Source organism: Uloborus diversus, chromosome 1, assembly GCF_026930045.1.
Source record: "Uloborus diversus isolate 005 chromosome 1, Udiv.v.3.1, whole genome shotgun sequence".
Lineage (NCBI taxonomy): Eukaryota > Metazoa > Arthropoda > Arachnida > Araneae > Uloboridae > Uloborus > Uloborus diversus.
This window is the reverse complement of record NC_072731.1, coordinates 98,694,778-98,712,322: the sequence shown is the minus strand read 5'-3', so window position 1 is coordinate 98,712,322 and position 17,545 is coordinate 98,694,778. Positions and strand designations below refer to the sequence as shown.

The 17,545-nt window shown below is 33.9% G+C and overlaps 1 protein-coding gene across 1 annotated transcript in view; it reads left to right on the top strand.

Moving 5' to 3' along the window:
* Positions 1-17,545, top strand: part of LOC129234578 (uncharacterized) — a 43,940-nt gene that overhangs the window by 24,957 nt on the left and 1,438 nt on the right. Inside the window, exons 2-4 of the mRNA XM_054868639.1 lie at positions 9,544-9,912; positions 13,413-13,727; positions 15,420-15,440. Coding sequence (XP_054724614.1) covers positions 9,544-9,912; positions 13,413-13,727; positions 15,420-15,440 — 705 coding nt within the window. The remainder of the gene's footprint in view (positions 1-9,543; positions 9,913-13,412; positions 13,728-15,419; positions 15,441-17,545) is intronic.

Below are 17,545 nucleotides of genomic sequence, written 5' to 3'. Positions count from 1 at the left end.
TTGTATGTTTTCGCTCTTCATGCGACCTTATAGACCAAGAGCTGAGCCCCCAAAACACGATTTATCTCTTTTATGGCGGGTGGCCGGTTAAAATAATAAAAAAATGTAATTATAAAACTTTGGCTTTAACCCCCCCCCCCCCCCCAATAATTTTGGGTCACACGGCTGCGTGGGTGGATGAAAGGTCAGAAATAAAAAAGAAAAATATTAAAGTGATGAGTTAAATGGCTAAAAATTATGTAATAACATTAAATAAATAAGAAAAAATACGTAGCGAATTTCTCCCCCAGCTATGTTGGGGCGAACGTGGTGCCCCCTAGGGGTAAAGTATCGATTATTAAACTAAAAAAAAAAAAAAAAAACGATCACTTTCGTGGGGCAGAATTTTACAGGGTATTAGTTTCATTATTTTGATTGCCAAACCCCCCCCCCCCAGTAACTATGGGTCAATTTGTCAAAAAAATATTTTTTTGTTCCTCTTTATTTGATCCAAGTCGAGTATTATTCGAATTTACGCATGACTGTTTGAGTTGCAAAAAAAAAAAAAACCCCAAAGTTTGAACGTTTATTCGTTAAAAAAAACTCGTAGCACCTCCTCCCCCCCACACCTATGGAGGGGGTTGCTACGCGGTGCGCGGTCGATAATTCAGCCCCCAGGGGTGAATTATCGATTGATTAAATTAAAATTAAATGATCACTTTCGTGGAGGAATTTTACAGAGCATACATTTAATTGTTTTAATTGCAAAAAAAAAAACTCCCCCCCTCCCCCTCCACTAACTATAGATCAATTTATCAAAAAAAAAAAATGTTCCTCTTTATTTGGTCCGAGTCAAGTACTATTCGAACTTTAGCCTGACCGCTTACATTGCAAAAAACAAAGTTTGAATGTTAATTCGTTAAAAAAAACTCGTAGCAAATTCCCCCTATCTATTTGTGTGTGGGGGGGGGGGGTGCTACGCGGTGCGCGTTTTTACAATGTGGTGCCCCCAGGGGGTGAACTATAGATTGATTAAATGAAAAAAAATAACTGTCGTGAGGGAATTTTACAGAGTATACATTTAATTGTTTTAATTGCAAAAAAAAAAAAAAAAAAAAAATCTCCCCCTACCCCAGTAATTATGAGTTTATTTCACAAACAAAAGTGATTTTATGTTAAAATTACAATAAAGATTTTTTTTTACTTGTAAATTTTAATGCGTTAATCCGATGCGTTAAATGAATTTTTAAAATAATAATTTGGTAATTCTTATAGATTTATTTACCTTCAGCATATTGGTTGTGATAGTGTCTATCTAGTTTGATAAAAATGTTCCTGCAATCTCGATGATATAAATTTGCTTCTGTTAAGAAATCGGAAAAATCTATATAACGGAACTTCAGTTTTCAGTGTTTTCGAATCTTTGAAACTTTTATTCCTTCAAATAAAGTTTCTGCCAAAACATTCAATCTTTTACCTGGAAGCTGGCTACACTTAAAATTACCCTTTAAAACGCTCATAATATAAAAAGATCAAAATATATTTTTGAAAAAAGGATTTTTTTACGTTTTCAGTTTAAGGATGCGTGCGGTACAGCGTGCTCCGAAAAGAAAAACCAACAGCTATAACGACTTCACTGTGTTGGCTACAGTTGATCACTGACGAAACTGCCCTCGAAACAGCAAGAAGAAATCATCACAGGGGTATACTTTCCCCTTCCTTCTTTTCATACTGAGCACACAATGGTAGAAGCAGATGTACGGACGCTGAATTGCTTCCTTCCATTTTAAAAAATATTACAAAATTTCTAATTTAAATTAAAAACTTTTTTTTGGGGGGGGGGGATTTTTTTTCCTGCTACAATCAAATGTAAACTCTGAGAAAATCCCCCCTGTCTACGAAAGTAATCTTTTTTTTTAATTTAATCAATCTCTAATTCACTCCTGGGGGGCAACAAGTTCGCCCTAACATAGTTGGGGGGGGGATTTTCTACGTGTTTTTTTTACCGAATAAATAATTGCAATTTTTTTTTACAATTTAAAAGGTCATGGGAAAGTCCGAATAGTACTCGACTCAGACCAAATAAAGAGAAAAAAAAAATTTTTTTTTTGACAAATTGATCCGTAGTTACTGCGGGGGGGGGGAGATTTTTTGGCAATCAAAATAATGAAACAAATACCCTGTAAAGTTCTCCATCCCCAACCTCACGAAAGTGGATTTTTTTTTTAATTTTAACAATCGATATTCACTTCTGGAGGGGGGGGGGGGGGCTCCCACATTCGCCCCAACATAGCTGGAGGGGCGGTGGAGATTTGCTACGTGGTTTTTTTATTAATATAATGTTATTATATAATTTTTAGCCATTTCACTTATCATGTTAATATTTTTCTTTTATTTTGACCTTTCATCCACCTATGCAGCGTGTGACCCAAAAATAGTGGGCGGAGGGGGGGATTAGAACCAAAATTTTTAATTATATTGTTTTATTATTTTAACCGACCACCCGCCATAAAACAGATAAACCGTGTTTTGGGGGCTCAGCTCTTTGTCTACAGGGACGATGGGTTCGAATTGAAAAATTCATTTTCTGTTGAATAGTACATTTATTGAGAAGGCTATAGGCTATATAACATTGCGCTTTGGCTAATAGGAGTGGAGCAGCAATAAGAAATGTAATGAAAACGGGAAAATTTATACTCTGTGATAAATGTATAGGGTCTGGTGGGGGAAAGTGGTCAATGGGGTAAAGTGGTCATACGTCAAATAAATGGCTATAGCTTGGAAATAAATGTTCGAATGAATGTGAAAATTTTATTTTACGATAGGGCAGTTAGAAACTACATTTTGAATACAAAATTTCACAACTGGCAAAATTTTATTTGGTAAAATAAAATAATTTGTGTGAATATGAAAAGTTTCAAAATCTAAACACCTCTTTTAACTTTCTTGCAAAATTTTGTTCGTTAGAATTATGAACAGATTGACTGCACAGGAAGCTTCCTACATGTCTCAAGAACTCTTACTGATTAGTAGTTAGCTGAATCTATTTTGGTTGATTTTTTAGAACAATTTAAGTAAGATGGGGTAAAGTGGTCATAATATTAGGCTTAACGAACATTGTCCTTCTGATGTCACTTAATCTTTAAGTATGAAGCAGACATAAATGAAATATCAATTTCACTTAATATGTATTGTTTTTACAGTAAAAAGGATTAAATATACCAGTGTATGCGTATGCATACGCATATACTCGTGTAGGCACGTATATATACGTATTCACATAAATGCACCAATAAACGTGTAGTATATGGATATCTGCAAGTATTTTTTGTCTATAAAGATATACGTTCGACTATACACGTATATACCCGCTTATACTCGTATATATACGAACACTTATATACTCAGGTAGACACGTATATACGCGTACGTACTCAAAACTCGAGTAGGCACTTACACACAAGCATATGATATACATGACACAGGGTGAGTTTAAACTCTTGGGAAAATTCTTAAAAGGTGTAAGAAGGGAGTAGAACAAGCAAGAATCATAAGAAACATATGGTCACAAACACAACGCTGACGCGCTACATGCACGCAAAGCCAGAACTTGAGGGATTCAAAACAGGTCAGAAATTTATTACACAAATACAATTTTAAGCAACATTTTAGGTCTTCGAAAGTGTTAAAGAGATTGATGAAATTTGGGGCCGGCCGCTGTAATACATGCGTCGCAATCACAAAAAACTCTGTGTTGCAACAATGAGACTTTTGAAAAACTTTCATCAGCCGCTGTGCCTTTGTTGCGATGCGTGTATTAGAACTACTACAGGCCGTAACTTTAACATCTGCTCTAAATATTTCTTAAAAACTAAAATGTTGGTTAAAATCATCTTTTTTTTTCCAATGGGGGTGTATAAGAGTCCCACCTGAAGAGGCGTCTGGGCCATAACCAGACCTAGTGCGCTCCCTACAATGCATCAGTCTTTCATGTGTCACCATTAAGGTGCTGATGCATGTCACTATAGTTTTTTTTAACGCCCAGTTTTCACCTGGGGGAGGCACCTGGGCTCTCTTTGATGTGAAATTGCACTAGAACTTTAATTTTGCCTAGGGATTTCTAAGCCAAACGAATACCCTAGGGATCTTTTACATGCCGCATAATCACACGACATGATAATTTTCTGCATCTCGAAAATCCACCGACCGTCATCCCCACAGACATACAAAGCCAGCGCCTAACCATCTCGCCACCAGCCGGTCAAGTAAAATCATCTTTGTGTAACAAATTTGTGGCCTGTTTTGCATCCATCAGTTTCTGGCTTACTGTGCATGTTGCGCGTCAGCGACCATAAGTTCATTATGATTCTTTGCTTCGTATCCTCCCTTCTCACACCCCTTCGATTTTAGCCCCAGAGCTTGAATTCACTCTGTAAGCCTACATGTGTGTTAGGGGATATACCCGTGTATACATACATGTACTGATATACACGTAAATGAACGTATATACGTCTATACTGGTACATAATGGTGTTTACACGTAAACATACTTGTATACTCGTTACTTCCATATGTATGTACGTCAGTAGGCATGTACCAAACACGAACTGGATGTATCCACGAAATAACTCGTGTATACCCGTATATGTATGTATACCTATATATGCGTATATATGCCTACTATACACGCATATACTCAGGTATGCATGTATATACTCGAGATACAAGTGCATACACTCATATAATGTTCGTTTATACGCGTATATCCTCGCGTAGACATGTATACTGTAGGTAATCACGTATACATGATCATGTATACCCGCATACACTCGTGCATATACTTGCAACTATAAAAATAACCGAAATATACAAATATTACAGTTATTTAGAACGGTTTTGCATCTATTTTTAACTATGACCACTTTACCCCATACTATGACCACTTTCCCCCACCCCATGGGGTAAAGTGGTCATAAATACATAGAGAAATGAAACTGTTATAAAACTACTTAAATCAATATAATTTTTCCTGAAATTCTATGTATTGTGTTCTTTAATAATGCAATGTAAAATAACAACAAAAAAAGTTGAAGTGTTTAAAGAATTTATTGTATTTAATATCCACCTAAGTTGAAAATCTACAATTTTATGACCACTTTACCCCACCAGACCCTACTCTGTAAAATTCCCTCCACAAAAATGATCATTTTTTATTTAATCAATCGACAATTCACCCCTGGGTGGGGCACCACGTTGTAAAACCGCGCACTGCGTAGCAACCCCCTCCATAGGTGTGGGGGGTGGTGGAATTGCTACGAGTTTTTATTTTAACGAATAAACGTTCAAACTTTGGGATTTTTTCTGCAACTTAAACAGTCATGCGTAAGTTCGAATAATGCTCAACTAGGACCAAATAAAGAGGAACAAAAAAAAATTTTTTTTTTTTTTGACAAATTGACCCATAGTTACTGGGCGGGGGGAATTTTTTTCGGCAATCAAAATAATGAAACTAATACCCTGTAAAATCCCCCCCCCCACGAAAGTGATCAATTTTTTTTTTAGTTTAATAATCGCTACTTTACCCCTGGGGGGCACCACGTTCGACCCAATATAGCTGGGGAAGAAATTCGCTACGTGTTTTTTCTTATTAATTTAATGTTATTATATAATTTTTAGCCAATTAACTCATCACTTTATTATTATTTTTTTTTTTTTTGACCTTTCATCCACCCACGCAGCCGTGTGACCCAAAATTAGTAGGGGGGGGGATTAGAGCCAAAGTTTTTTAATTGCATTTTTTTATTATTTTAACCGGCCACAAGCCTTAAAAGAGATAAATCGCGTTTTGGGGGGGTAAGCTCTTGGTCTATTATTGAAAGTACTGTTTTTAACAAAGCTACGAAATTAATTTTAACCACAGGGAGAGCTTCTGAAACTGATTCCGTCAAAAATCATTATTATTACTTTTAAAATTAATTTTTTTAGCTCATTTATTGTAAATGGTTTTCACGGGGTCAAATTTGTAAATTTTAAAACTTATTTTAAATTTACATAATTACCAATTTTAATTTTTGATCTGCATAAATATTAGATAGAATAAATTATTGTAATTTTATAAGAGTCGTGGCGCACTTGGAGCGTCAACCGAGAGCCACATCAACTGAACTATTATTGATATAGCGTTTGCGTGACCGTACCATAAGGGACCTCTGACTGTCCTTCAATTCTTTGCTAAGAAATTATACGATATTTATAAAAATATTTTTTAATTTATTATACACAATACTATGTAATTTTGTAACAAAAATTCTTTTTTTTATTGTTTTAAACGGTAAAGTTTGCTCATTAATCGATTTATTTTACTGAATTTACTTTGCATATACGATAAAAATTTACGATTAAAATGAATTGAAATACCTAACTAAATAGCTACCCATTCAGAAAAATATCACCGTACATTTTCCCAGTTTTCAGCTCCAGTTGTTTTTAGGAACATATACATCTTAAACTAGGCATATTTGCTCGAAAATAAACGTTTCATTTGCTACATAATGACAGTTACGGCTCATTTATGTCGGAATCGCCAGGACTTCTTATCGGACCAGTGATCATTACAGAGCGTTTGCAGTCGAACCGTCGCTGAGTTTTGTTAATGTCATGTGCAGATTCGAAAATGGACAGATATCAAAATGTGTCCCACTTTCTTAAATCGGAAAGATAAACGACATTAAACAGATAACGAGGAAAAGTGAATAAGTTTCCTGTCTTTCCAGAGAAATTATACTTTTATAACAAATATGACGAATAAAACTTTTTCTTATAGAAGTTCAAGAAATTCTTATAAATATTCTATGCATTTTTGCGAAAAGGATATTTTGAAATATGGGAGTAGAAAGAGGTTTGGTAATTGGAAATCAAAGACCGTCATAATTTACTTTTGCCTAAACAATGCTATATTTTAAATTTGATGAATATGTAATTCCAAATTAAATTAGAACTCTAACTCTCCATATCAATTGGAATCCTCAATTTTCGCAGTAAATAGTTCGGATGTTTTCTGACATTAATTAGACACTGTATATGCGTTAAAAAGGAAAAAAAAATAATTAAAAAAAAAAGCTTTAAATTAACATTGAAAAGACAATATTTAAAGCTACGTAAGTGTGTTTTCAATATCCTGAGCTAGACGTTGGATTCTTTCAGCGTCAGCAACCTTAGATAAGCTAATTTGTGGAAACAAGAGCTTTTGGGAGAGCATAGAACTTCAGCTGCCGATTTCATGCACTAATTTATAATTTCGGTATGAGTTCAATTTTTTAGCATATTGTTAAGAAAAACCCAAACTTTTACACTTCACTCATTTTTAGCAGTTTGTACCGAGTAAGAAATTGATGATTTTATGATTTTTTTTTTTTAATCTAGCAATTTATCAAGTCGGAATCGTCATTGTATTGTGTCTTTTTAGGCACGTGCTTGGCATCGTAATGCCGCTTTAAGCAGTACTCGTCCATAATGAAACTCGATTCATTACAAAAGAAGCAAACTGGTTTATATTTTATAATCGCAACACATGATTTTACTCTTTTCTTAAAATATTTTTTTTCTCCTGAAATTCTGAAAGCGATTCGGATAGTTGGAGTTCGGATAATTTTAGTTTAAATAGTATATTGTTTCTCGTCTTGTAAAAACCGATACGTTATCAAAAGCTATGAAATATGTTTTTAAACCAAGTAGCGCTTCATAAAAGTTTTTTTTTTTATACTTTCTTTCTTGTTTCAATTCCGCATTATTTTCATTTAGGGGAAACCCGGGTAAAGTGAATACCTTAAGCTTTTCTTGATTATTGTCGTTTAGTTATAACTTTAGAAAATGAAACAAATGTTTATAATCAGTCTTCATTTAATGCACTTGCGTAATGCAATAACAAGTGTCCTTAATATTAATTACACTATTAGATATAAGGCCAGTTTTCAACAATGGCATGAATATCCACTTTGCCCAACACCCCGGGTAAAGTGGATTTGTTGGCAAAGCGAACAAAAACATTATTTGTCATGAAACTAAACATTGAAAATAAAATAACCATCGAAAATTAAAGGAACATATCCAAAAAACATTTTTTTGCTACAATGCTAATTATTGTAGTTATTGCAAACAATGAAATTAAACAAAAAAATAAAATAAAAGTAGAAAATAAAAAGAACACATTTCAAAACATTTATTTTTCTGCAGTGCTAATTGTTGTTGTATTACAAAGAAAGAAACTGAATTTAAGAATAAAATAAGCATCGAAAATTAAAGGCTTATATTAAAAAGCATTTTTTTACGATACTAATTATTGCAGTAATTATTGTAACAAGCAAAGAATATTTTTAAAAAAGTCAACATCCAAAATTTAGGAGCATATTTTAAAAAAAAAACATTTTTCTGCTACAATACTAATCACTGCCAGTTATCACAAACAAAATCATTCCTATTTTCGAATGCTGAACACTATGACACCACTCAGTATAAATATGATATTGTATCCTGTTTTCTATTGGCTGATCAGCTTCTTCAATGAACATTTTATCACAGAAAATGCACCTTACACCATCAAATTTTTTTACTTCCTTCTTCCTATCATTCTCTTATGCAGTCCTATGTTTTGTAGTAGAGATTTTTGATTAGTCTTTTTGGTACTTGGTCTTTTTAATAGTCTTCTGAGAAGGTTTAGTCGAAACATCATCAAGTTACTTCATGAAAGTCTTTTTTGTTTTTTCAAATTTTTGTCTTTGATTGTCCTTTACTGGAGTACTTGCCTGGAGTGTAGATCTCTGTAGTTTTTATTTATGTGTTGTTATTGGTTTTACAGGATGAAGAATAGGTAGTAAAACGGAAGGACTGTAGTAGTTCGTAGAACTTTCAGGTTTGAGTGAAGCGGCGGGAACATCATTACCTTTTAATTATTCTGTTGTTTCAGATCCCATGGGAGTATAAGGACGGTCTTCAATGGTAGTATTGTCTTGAGATCTTAATATTGAAGGACTTTCAGGTTCGAATGAAGTGACGTGACATGACCGGGCAAAGTAAATATGGTATTCACTTTGCCCAATCCGCTTTGCCCTTCACGTACATTTTTGAGGTTACTAAAAATTACTAGAAAACCAGAGCATCTAAACTCGTCATCTACGGATAATTGAAAGCTACATAATCGTACATTAAATCCTACTCATAACAAAGAACATGTCACAAATAGTATTAAAGTTAAAAAGGAAACACTAATCTCTGTAAACTAATATTTTTTTCTCCAAAGCATACTTTGTTCGCTCACTGGCGTTGTATTAGGTAAACTTGTCCCGACGTGTTTGCCGCACACGGAGCGGCAACAGACGACCGTGGCTATGACAACGCGGCTGCCGGCCAACTAATTATTTGGGAGTTATAGGCAAAATTCGCTTTGCCCAGGGTATCCACTTTAACCGGGTTTCCCCTATACATCTCTCTGTACGTGTGCTTTATATAGATATGCATATGTTTGTCTGTCTCAGTAGTTCAACGATTACACTGATTTCTCTTTTACAGGTTGTTATGCAGTCGAAATTCGAAGACTTGTTGTTCCCCGGTGGATTCAAAATGGAACTGAAGATTATATTGTTCTGGATTGTGATTACGTCTACAATGAAAATGATTTCCGCCTTGTAGTCAAATGGTTCTTCGAAGATAATTTAGAGCCCGTATACCAGTGGATTCCCGAGCTCAACAGAAAGCATACATCAGGCATTTTACAAAACCGCTTGGATCTGAACTTTGAGATCAATACAATGGACTCATATTCTCGCTTCAGAGCTTTGAGGATACCTCGGCCTTCAATCGAACTTAGCGGGAAATATACATGTCTAGTTTCTTCCTTGGCAGGTCAAGATTCAAGAGAGCAAGTCATGACTGTGTTTGGTAAGCATAATGTTTTATAAATACACTAGTGGTACCTGCACGGCTTTGCCCGTAGTAGAAAATTAAAAGGTCATTTGGTTCGTCTGTATATTTACGAATAATGGATGATGAATTTCTCGCCCATTTGCTATGCTTGCCCATCTTACGGTTCCACGTTATGATAATTTGGTAATTTACTTTTCCACGTTGCGATATTTTTTCTCGGGAAAATGTATTTAAAATTGGAATAGAAAAAGGACAAAATCAAACTTTCGAAAAATCGCTTCTAGGTGCACACCCCCATGCTACAAACTAACTTTGTGCCAAATTTCATGAAAATCGGCTGTACGGTTTAAGCGCTATGCCCGTCACAGAGATGTAGACATCCTACAGACATCCTCCAGACAGAGAGACTTTCAGCTTTATTGTTAATAAAGAGTACTTTGTTCTCTTTAATATTTCTGGTATTTTAAAAACGTATAGACCGTAATACCTATAATTATTTTAAAAAGACGCAATCATGATTTTGATACTAAAGATGAGGCGTTGGAAATATTTTAAAAAATGCATTTTTGTTCTTTGTTATATTTCAGTATAAAGCAAACATTCTACCGATTTTTTTTCTTGTTGATACAAATTAAATTGTTTCACCCCATTTTTATATGGCGGTCAAAGTGTGCATGGAAGTGTTGGTGCAGCTTCTATTTTGTAGTGCACCGGTGGCCAGAAGTCCGTCTTGGCACTTTTACGACTGCCCCTCCCTATCAGTCCCAAATGACTTAAACATCATGCCTCTCCAGAGTACATCCTAAACTGCATCTAACTGCGCAGGAACGAAATCTATACCTTGCCACTGGAGGTTTTTGACTTTTTAAATGTGAATGGTTTTTTAGACCTGGCGTGACTTTATCCTATCAGGTGGAAGAAAAGAAGAAAAATAAGTGTGCAATGAAATCCATATATGTAGTGAAGGACTGTTTGTTTGACATCAATGATGCAAATGATTAAATGTTAATAAAAGTCGATTACTTTAGAGATTGTTTTATTCATCAATTTTGAAATTGACATGGAAAAGAAATCATAAGTGTTGTTCTTTGTTTTTACAATTGATTGCAATCAATAAAATACTTAGAAATAAAAAAAAGTAAACCGAGGACCATACAGTTGAACAAAAGAGTTAAAAATATGGTCAAATACGATTCAAAAAATGCATTACTAGACAGCCAAATACGAGGTGATAAGCGTCATTACCCGGAGAATGACTCTAAAAGCAAAGTATGTATAGGTTTTTCTGCCACGAAAGAGAATAATTAGCAGTAGAAATAGAGCTGTTTTTTAAATGACATTTAAAAAGCACCTGCAGTTGAACGCCAAGTTTAAAAGGAATTCAAAATGTGCAAATAAAAATACTGTGGCTAGTTTACTCAAGATAACGAATGGGTTCTTACAACAGTTTTTGCTGTATATTTCAGAAAGCGTTATCTGCTAAAATCATATCCTTCTGACAATTAATTAGGAGGTCCTGATTTAATCCAATGCTACTTTAAAATTAATTAGTTAATATTAAAATTTCAAAAAAAATAAATAAATAAATAAATAAACAACAATAAAAATGTTTCTAATTTTTAAAATAAACTTTTTTTTCCTGAAAATACATACGACCAAAACTCTGAAACCTGTTACCTGAAAATCGTGATTTTTTAAAGAATTTATTGATGAGTTACATAAATAATAACGTTGTAAACTGAAATGCCTCGTGAAATGACCTCGTTATTAGCGTTTTATCTCTGATGTCTACAAATAAGACATTTTATTGGAATTCCATATCAAATTGTAAAAGATTTCTTGAAGTATCAGTCACTGGAATCTCTGAATGCGATAATGGGGTTTTTCTGAATAACCTGATTCAATAGTTCAAAACCTGAATAATAGGCATCGCAAATACTTTTGCGGGGCTTTGAAGGCTCCCCAGTGAAAACCAGTTTTGAAGACTTCTTGATGTGTCTGACATTTTTTTACAAGATATCACTGGATGTAGGACATCTGAAATACTTGGTTGGTACAATGTTAAGTCGATAGGAGCATAACTCGCTATAAACGAGCAAACTCCGATTACAGCAAACAAGCAGTACTTCATGATTAAAAAATCGATTCTATTACGATGAGCTCTATCTGTCCTTTAGAGATAAAATGTCTTTATCTTTCCAAAGTCAACCAAAATTTAGTTATGAGTCACAAATCCTAATAACAAGTGATGCGGCTTTTTCTTCTCCAATTTTAAAGAAGGAAAGCAGTTTAATACCCTGCCAATGTCAAAACTTCCCAGAGATTGTAGCTCAAATTCAAGCTAAAGCAGAATGTAACGATGAAAGTGATGGTGACAATCAGAAATGTGAGGAATTTCAATCAGAACCTCCCCAAACATAGTGATTGGCTTTTGATATGCATTAAAACTTCATTCTTTTTTCGATTCCTTCGTGCAAATGACGATGTTTTTCGGGCCATGAGTATTTCTAAAAAAGCAATAACACATTCAGAGGAAAGAAAGGAGTTAGAAGCAAATTAAACAGCTATTTGTTTTTTATTACAGATAAAGAACTAACAAAATAAGCATGCATTAAATGCTATGATTTTTTTCTATACAATTCAGTTTTTTACGAATACTCAGTTATAATAAGTAAATACTGCGGTACTTTACGCTTGTTTCTAGCGAGTTTGATCGTAATAAGGTTTAATGAAATGCAAAGAATCTCAGTTTCACACATTGCTTGATTTAAGTCTGATTTAATAAATTCTTCTTCTTCCATTGACAGAAATAGTGAAAAATCTATTAAGCAACACACCAGAGGTTTAGACAGCTGTTTTTTTCAACACAGTCATCTTACGCATGTTAATGATATCACGTGTTCACTTTTGGAATCAAAATGCCGGATGAGTCTGCTTCCTCGAAATAGCGGCCCCTTATAGTGCATTGCATTCAGCTGAGGACCCTAACACTTTTGCAAAATGCGGCGCATTGGTGTGTGTGTGTGTGTGTGTGTGTGAGTGTAATTTAGCACACTAGTGTAGCTTTTAGGTCTCAGATGGATCTTTACTGGACGAAAATTTTCCTCGTACAACGAGGTGAAAAAAGTAGATTTTCATCACTTGGTGCGTATTTCCCCTGTTATCACGTACAACAAAGTTTCTTTTTGACAATTCAAAAAAACTAAACTTTACGCATCAGCTTTAAAAAATAAAAATCAAAATTGTTATTACTGTTACAGAATCATTTGAAATATATATTTTTTGATGTAAACTTTTTTTGATCTCTTTACAGTACGATGGGAAAAAATAAACATCTGTTTTAAGGGCTTTGAATGGTGTAGGGTAATTTTCATTTGCTTAATGTTACACGTGGTCACTTAAATGATAATGAATATTTATGTCCATTGTATAAATTAATATTTTCAAGTAGAGTTGCACGTTAATGATGCTAAATATACCGCTACTTTAGTTGAATGTTTCTTTTTTTCGTATAGTTCCAGCCCATGAATTTGAGCTAGGATATGTAGAGACTGGTCATAATTCTGTCAACGTTTCCTGTAAAGCTTTAGGAGTTTTTCCTTCTCCAGTTCTCAGGTTATACTTGAGACCTTCCAGTGGAAGTCCACCACAAGCAGTGACTGATATCAAACTGAAGGCGGTTATGCGACCGTCTGGTGCCTATGATGCTATTGTGTACAGGACGTTTAAAATCAATGAAATTTTCTCAAAAGGTGCCACAGTGTTTGAATGTGTGTTAGAACTACCTGGCACCAACTATGTTCAGTCAAAAAGGATAGCCTACTTCCCAGGTAAGACATTAACGTCTATAACTAAGTATTTGATATTGGATAGAATGAAACAGGAGTGTTGCATTCACGAGAAGCACTTTACAAGAAGTGATAGCCAACATAGTGGATCACTGTTTTGCAGACAACCTTTCAACATTTTCGGTGTTATCGTTGAAAGGCATTCTGTTGTATAGATCAAGGTTTAGTAAACCGATGCGTATAATGTTTTATTATTTGATTGCCTTTCAGACAAAAAATTTTTATTCTTAAAAATCACCCAAAAAGAAAATGCACAATTTCTTCTTTTAAGGTATAGCTACCAGTTTACTTTAAAAAACTGATATTTAAATTAATTTAAACAAAAATTGTAAAAATCAAGTTTTTCCACTCCAAACAGTCATTAAAGAAAGCGGTTTTTAGTCACCTCAACGCCATGTATAACAATGCATATAGCGCGATGCTTTGTTTAACAACCGATATCAAAATTACCTTGATTTAAAACAAAGAGAAATCATAAAGATGTGTCTTAAGTTTTTGCCACGCTTTGCAGAAAAGATTTCTACACTCAAACTCCTTAAAAGGTGGTTCCAAATAGTAAAGTTAAAGCTGTAAGATAGTCCAATTAGCTCTCTGTTTAACGACTTTCAGGGGACCACAAAAAATCGTCCTTAAATAGAAAGCGTCATTAAATAGAATGCTTTTAACACTATAGTGGAATATCTGGAACCAGGAAAAGCCGTCGTTAAATAGAGGAAATCGTTAAATAGAGGTTCGTTAAACAGAGAGTCAACTGTATATGATAGATGTGGTAAAAAAAAGGAGAAACAAGCTTACTACAGTTACGGTGCCCTAAAATCACTAACATAAAGCAGGACCAACACTCTACTCAAAACCAAGTGTTCACATGAAATTCTTAAATGCTACATTAGGAGTCTCAGTAGCCGAGTTTTCAGAAGAATTGCTTGACATATTTGAGGTTGTGAGTTTCATTCCCACTGCAGCTCCTGATGTACTTCCCCTTCCTTGCACATGACAAAGAATCATGTATTGCCTGAATGAGTTATCTACTGCATGGAGTAAAAATATAACAGAAAAAATATAGGTTAAATGCTATTTGATTAGGTCTCAACAAATATACATGTGTAATAAGCTCCTAGAAGTGTAAAAAACGAACAGAAGTTCTGCATTGTAATCTCAAAAATTGCATCATCTGCATCTTTCACTTTTGTTTTTAACGTTGTTACGTTGATTACTATACTGAATAAATTATTACCTTAATAATATGAAATTTACCAACAATAGCATCAAAGTTGTTGCATTTTTGTATTGTTTTAATTCATTCGATTAACTTAAAAGTGTTTCCGACTTTATTTTTTTTAATCAAGTACTACGGTAACTGATTCATACGGTGACTGATACAGTAGCTTTTCATTTTTTTTTAAAATACTAAAGTTGTGATTTTTGAACAGATGTTCTAATTCCAGTAAATGCAGATATTATATCATTGGGCACACCAAAAACACAATAGAAAAAGTATTGGTTATAAATATATATTTATATCGTCGCATCAGAGCAACAGTAGGACATCATACTGTTATTCCTGGGGTTAAAGTCATACTGTTACTCTGAGGCGATGCAATATAGTATATGTGTGCCTTTGTGTGTGTATTTATTCAGTTAAAGTTATTAAACATTACATTATTCCTTTCTTAGGAATTCAAGGCCAAAGAATAGGTAAGTATCATTTATTTTGTCCCTTTTTTTTTTTTTTTCTTTTTTTTATATTCTGTGTACAATTTCAAGTTTGTAGAACACTGTTAAATATGTGTAAGAGAGATCTTCTTAAACTTCAGATACAGACAATAAACGAGCTGATGTGGCATCACATGACTTCCTTTTACGCCAATTTAATGATAATAGTGCCTTCGAGTAAGCAAAGAAACACTTTAAATATTTTTATCCTAAGTTAGTCGCGAACTGAAGCAAAAACAAAAGGTTTATACATATTAATTTTCCCAATATTTGACATTTTAATATGTTTAACTCTCTAAATATCACCAATAATGGCCCAAATGAAACCAGATTTAAAAAAACACACACTAAATTTGTCGCCAACTTGGTGAAAAAACTTCGCGACCAAAAGCTTGGCGATATATCGCAAGTGTTTGACAACTTATAACACCAGTTGAGCTTGCATTGAAATTAACAATGATTTCCCCCCAAAAAAGGTGCAAAAGACCACCTTTGGAACATCTAAACGCAAGCAAAATAAAATGTGCATAACTAGACCCCACTAGGAGTCTACGTACCAAATTTCAACTTTCTAGGAAATACAGTTTTTAAGTTATGCGAGATACATACGCACATACACACATGCGTGCAAACGCGCATACGCACACACGCACATACATATGTCGTCACGACAAAACTCATTATAGTTAATTCGGGAATCGTCAAAATGGATATTTTTGGTGTCTAAATGTTCTTAGGCACATATCTGCGTGTGTGGGGTCCTGTTGAAAAAAAAAACTCAATATTCATCTATCGGCGAGCAAAATGGAAATTAAAGCCGATTTTTGGGTGAGCATTTTTTTGCGAATACTTCCTTTACTTCGAAAAGGAAGTAAAAAATTTTGAAAATGTATTAATGTTAATCACTCAAACAACATAATTCTTTTAAGTTTCAAAGCTATATTTTAGTGGTTAGAGTAAATTAAATGTATAAAACACACAGAAGTACTATATCAGTAACAGGAAAATAATTTGAGCCGCAGCCATCTTATTTGTGGTACTTAATAAAATAAATTTAATGTGACAGTTTAAAACATTTACCTTGTTGTCAAAACGGAAGATATAAAATCATGAATTTAAGGAAGAATGATACATTTTTTGAGAGCGTAGTACGCTGTAAATGTATTAAAAAAAAAAATTCTTAAATTAAGCTTAGATTTGTTTTTCTAATGCTACTTTCAGTTCAAATGTTGCTACTTTCTCTGAAAATGCCATACGGGTTAATCAAAATATAAAATAATTGTTATTTATTTATTTCTTCAATATTTATTTATTTATTCTTTGTATTTGAATAATTGGATAAATTCCTGTTGTGACACTGTACTCTAGGGTGGTTCAAAAAAACCTTTTTTCAGCTATAATCCAGCACACCCCCTTCTTTTTTGAGACTTACTAATAGTATTACGTTGCAAACGTTTTAACTTCTTACTCAAATTTGAGGAGCCTGCTCAATGACCCTTTAACTTAACATTAGCCGTAGTACAGAAAATGCTACAAGTTTAGAAATATTTAATTTTTTAGCTGTTTTTTCCTCAAATAATTATTTTAATGCAATGTATATGCATGTTACTAGTGTATATTACAATACGTAGCATTGTTTTTTCAATTTATGTACTTTTTTATCCCCCCCCCCCTCCCCACACGTATGAAATTTGAGGGAGAAGGTTGAGCATCCTCTTTCAGTTGAAATAAGAAGCTAAAATTCTTCCAGAATACCAATATCAACAAGAGTAAAAATATTGAGGGGTGTCCCGTGATGTAAGAGAAAAAATTTTTACACGTGTTTTTGAACCACCCTACTGTACACCCCCCACCCCCTCCCACACCTGTGAAGTTTTAACAATGCAAACTAATTAAGTGACGTCACTAAAACACGTTCCTTCCGACGATGACTATTTCCTCACTATGCATTTATAACGATGTTAGCTATATAGCGATATTTTTTTTTTTAATTCAGTAATATTTTGAGATCGTTGTGTGAGCAGGATTATTCGCTCAGCTTCATTATCCGACTTTCCCCATTTATCGCTTTCAGCAACACCATTATT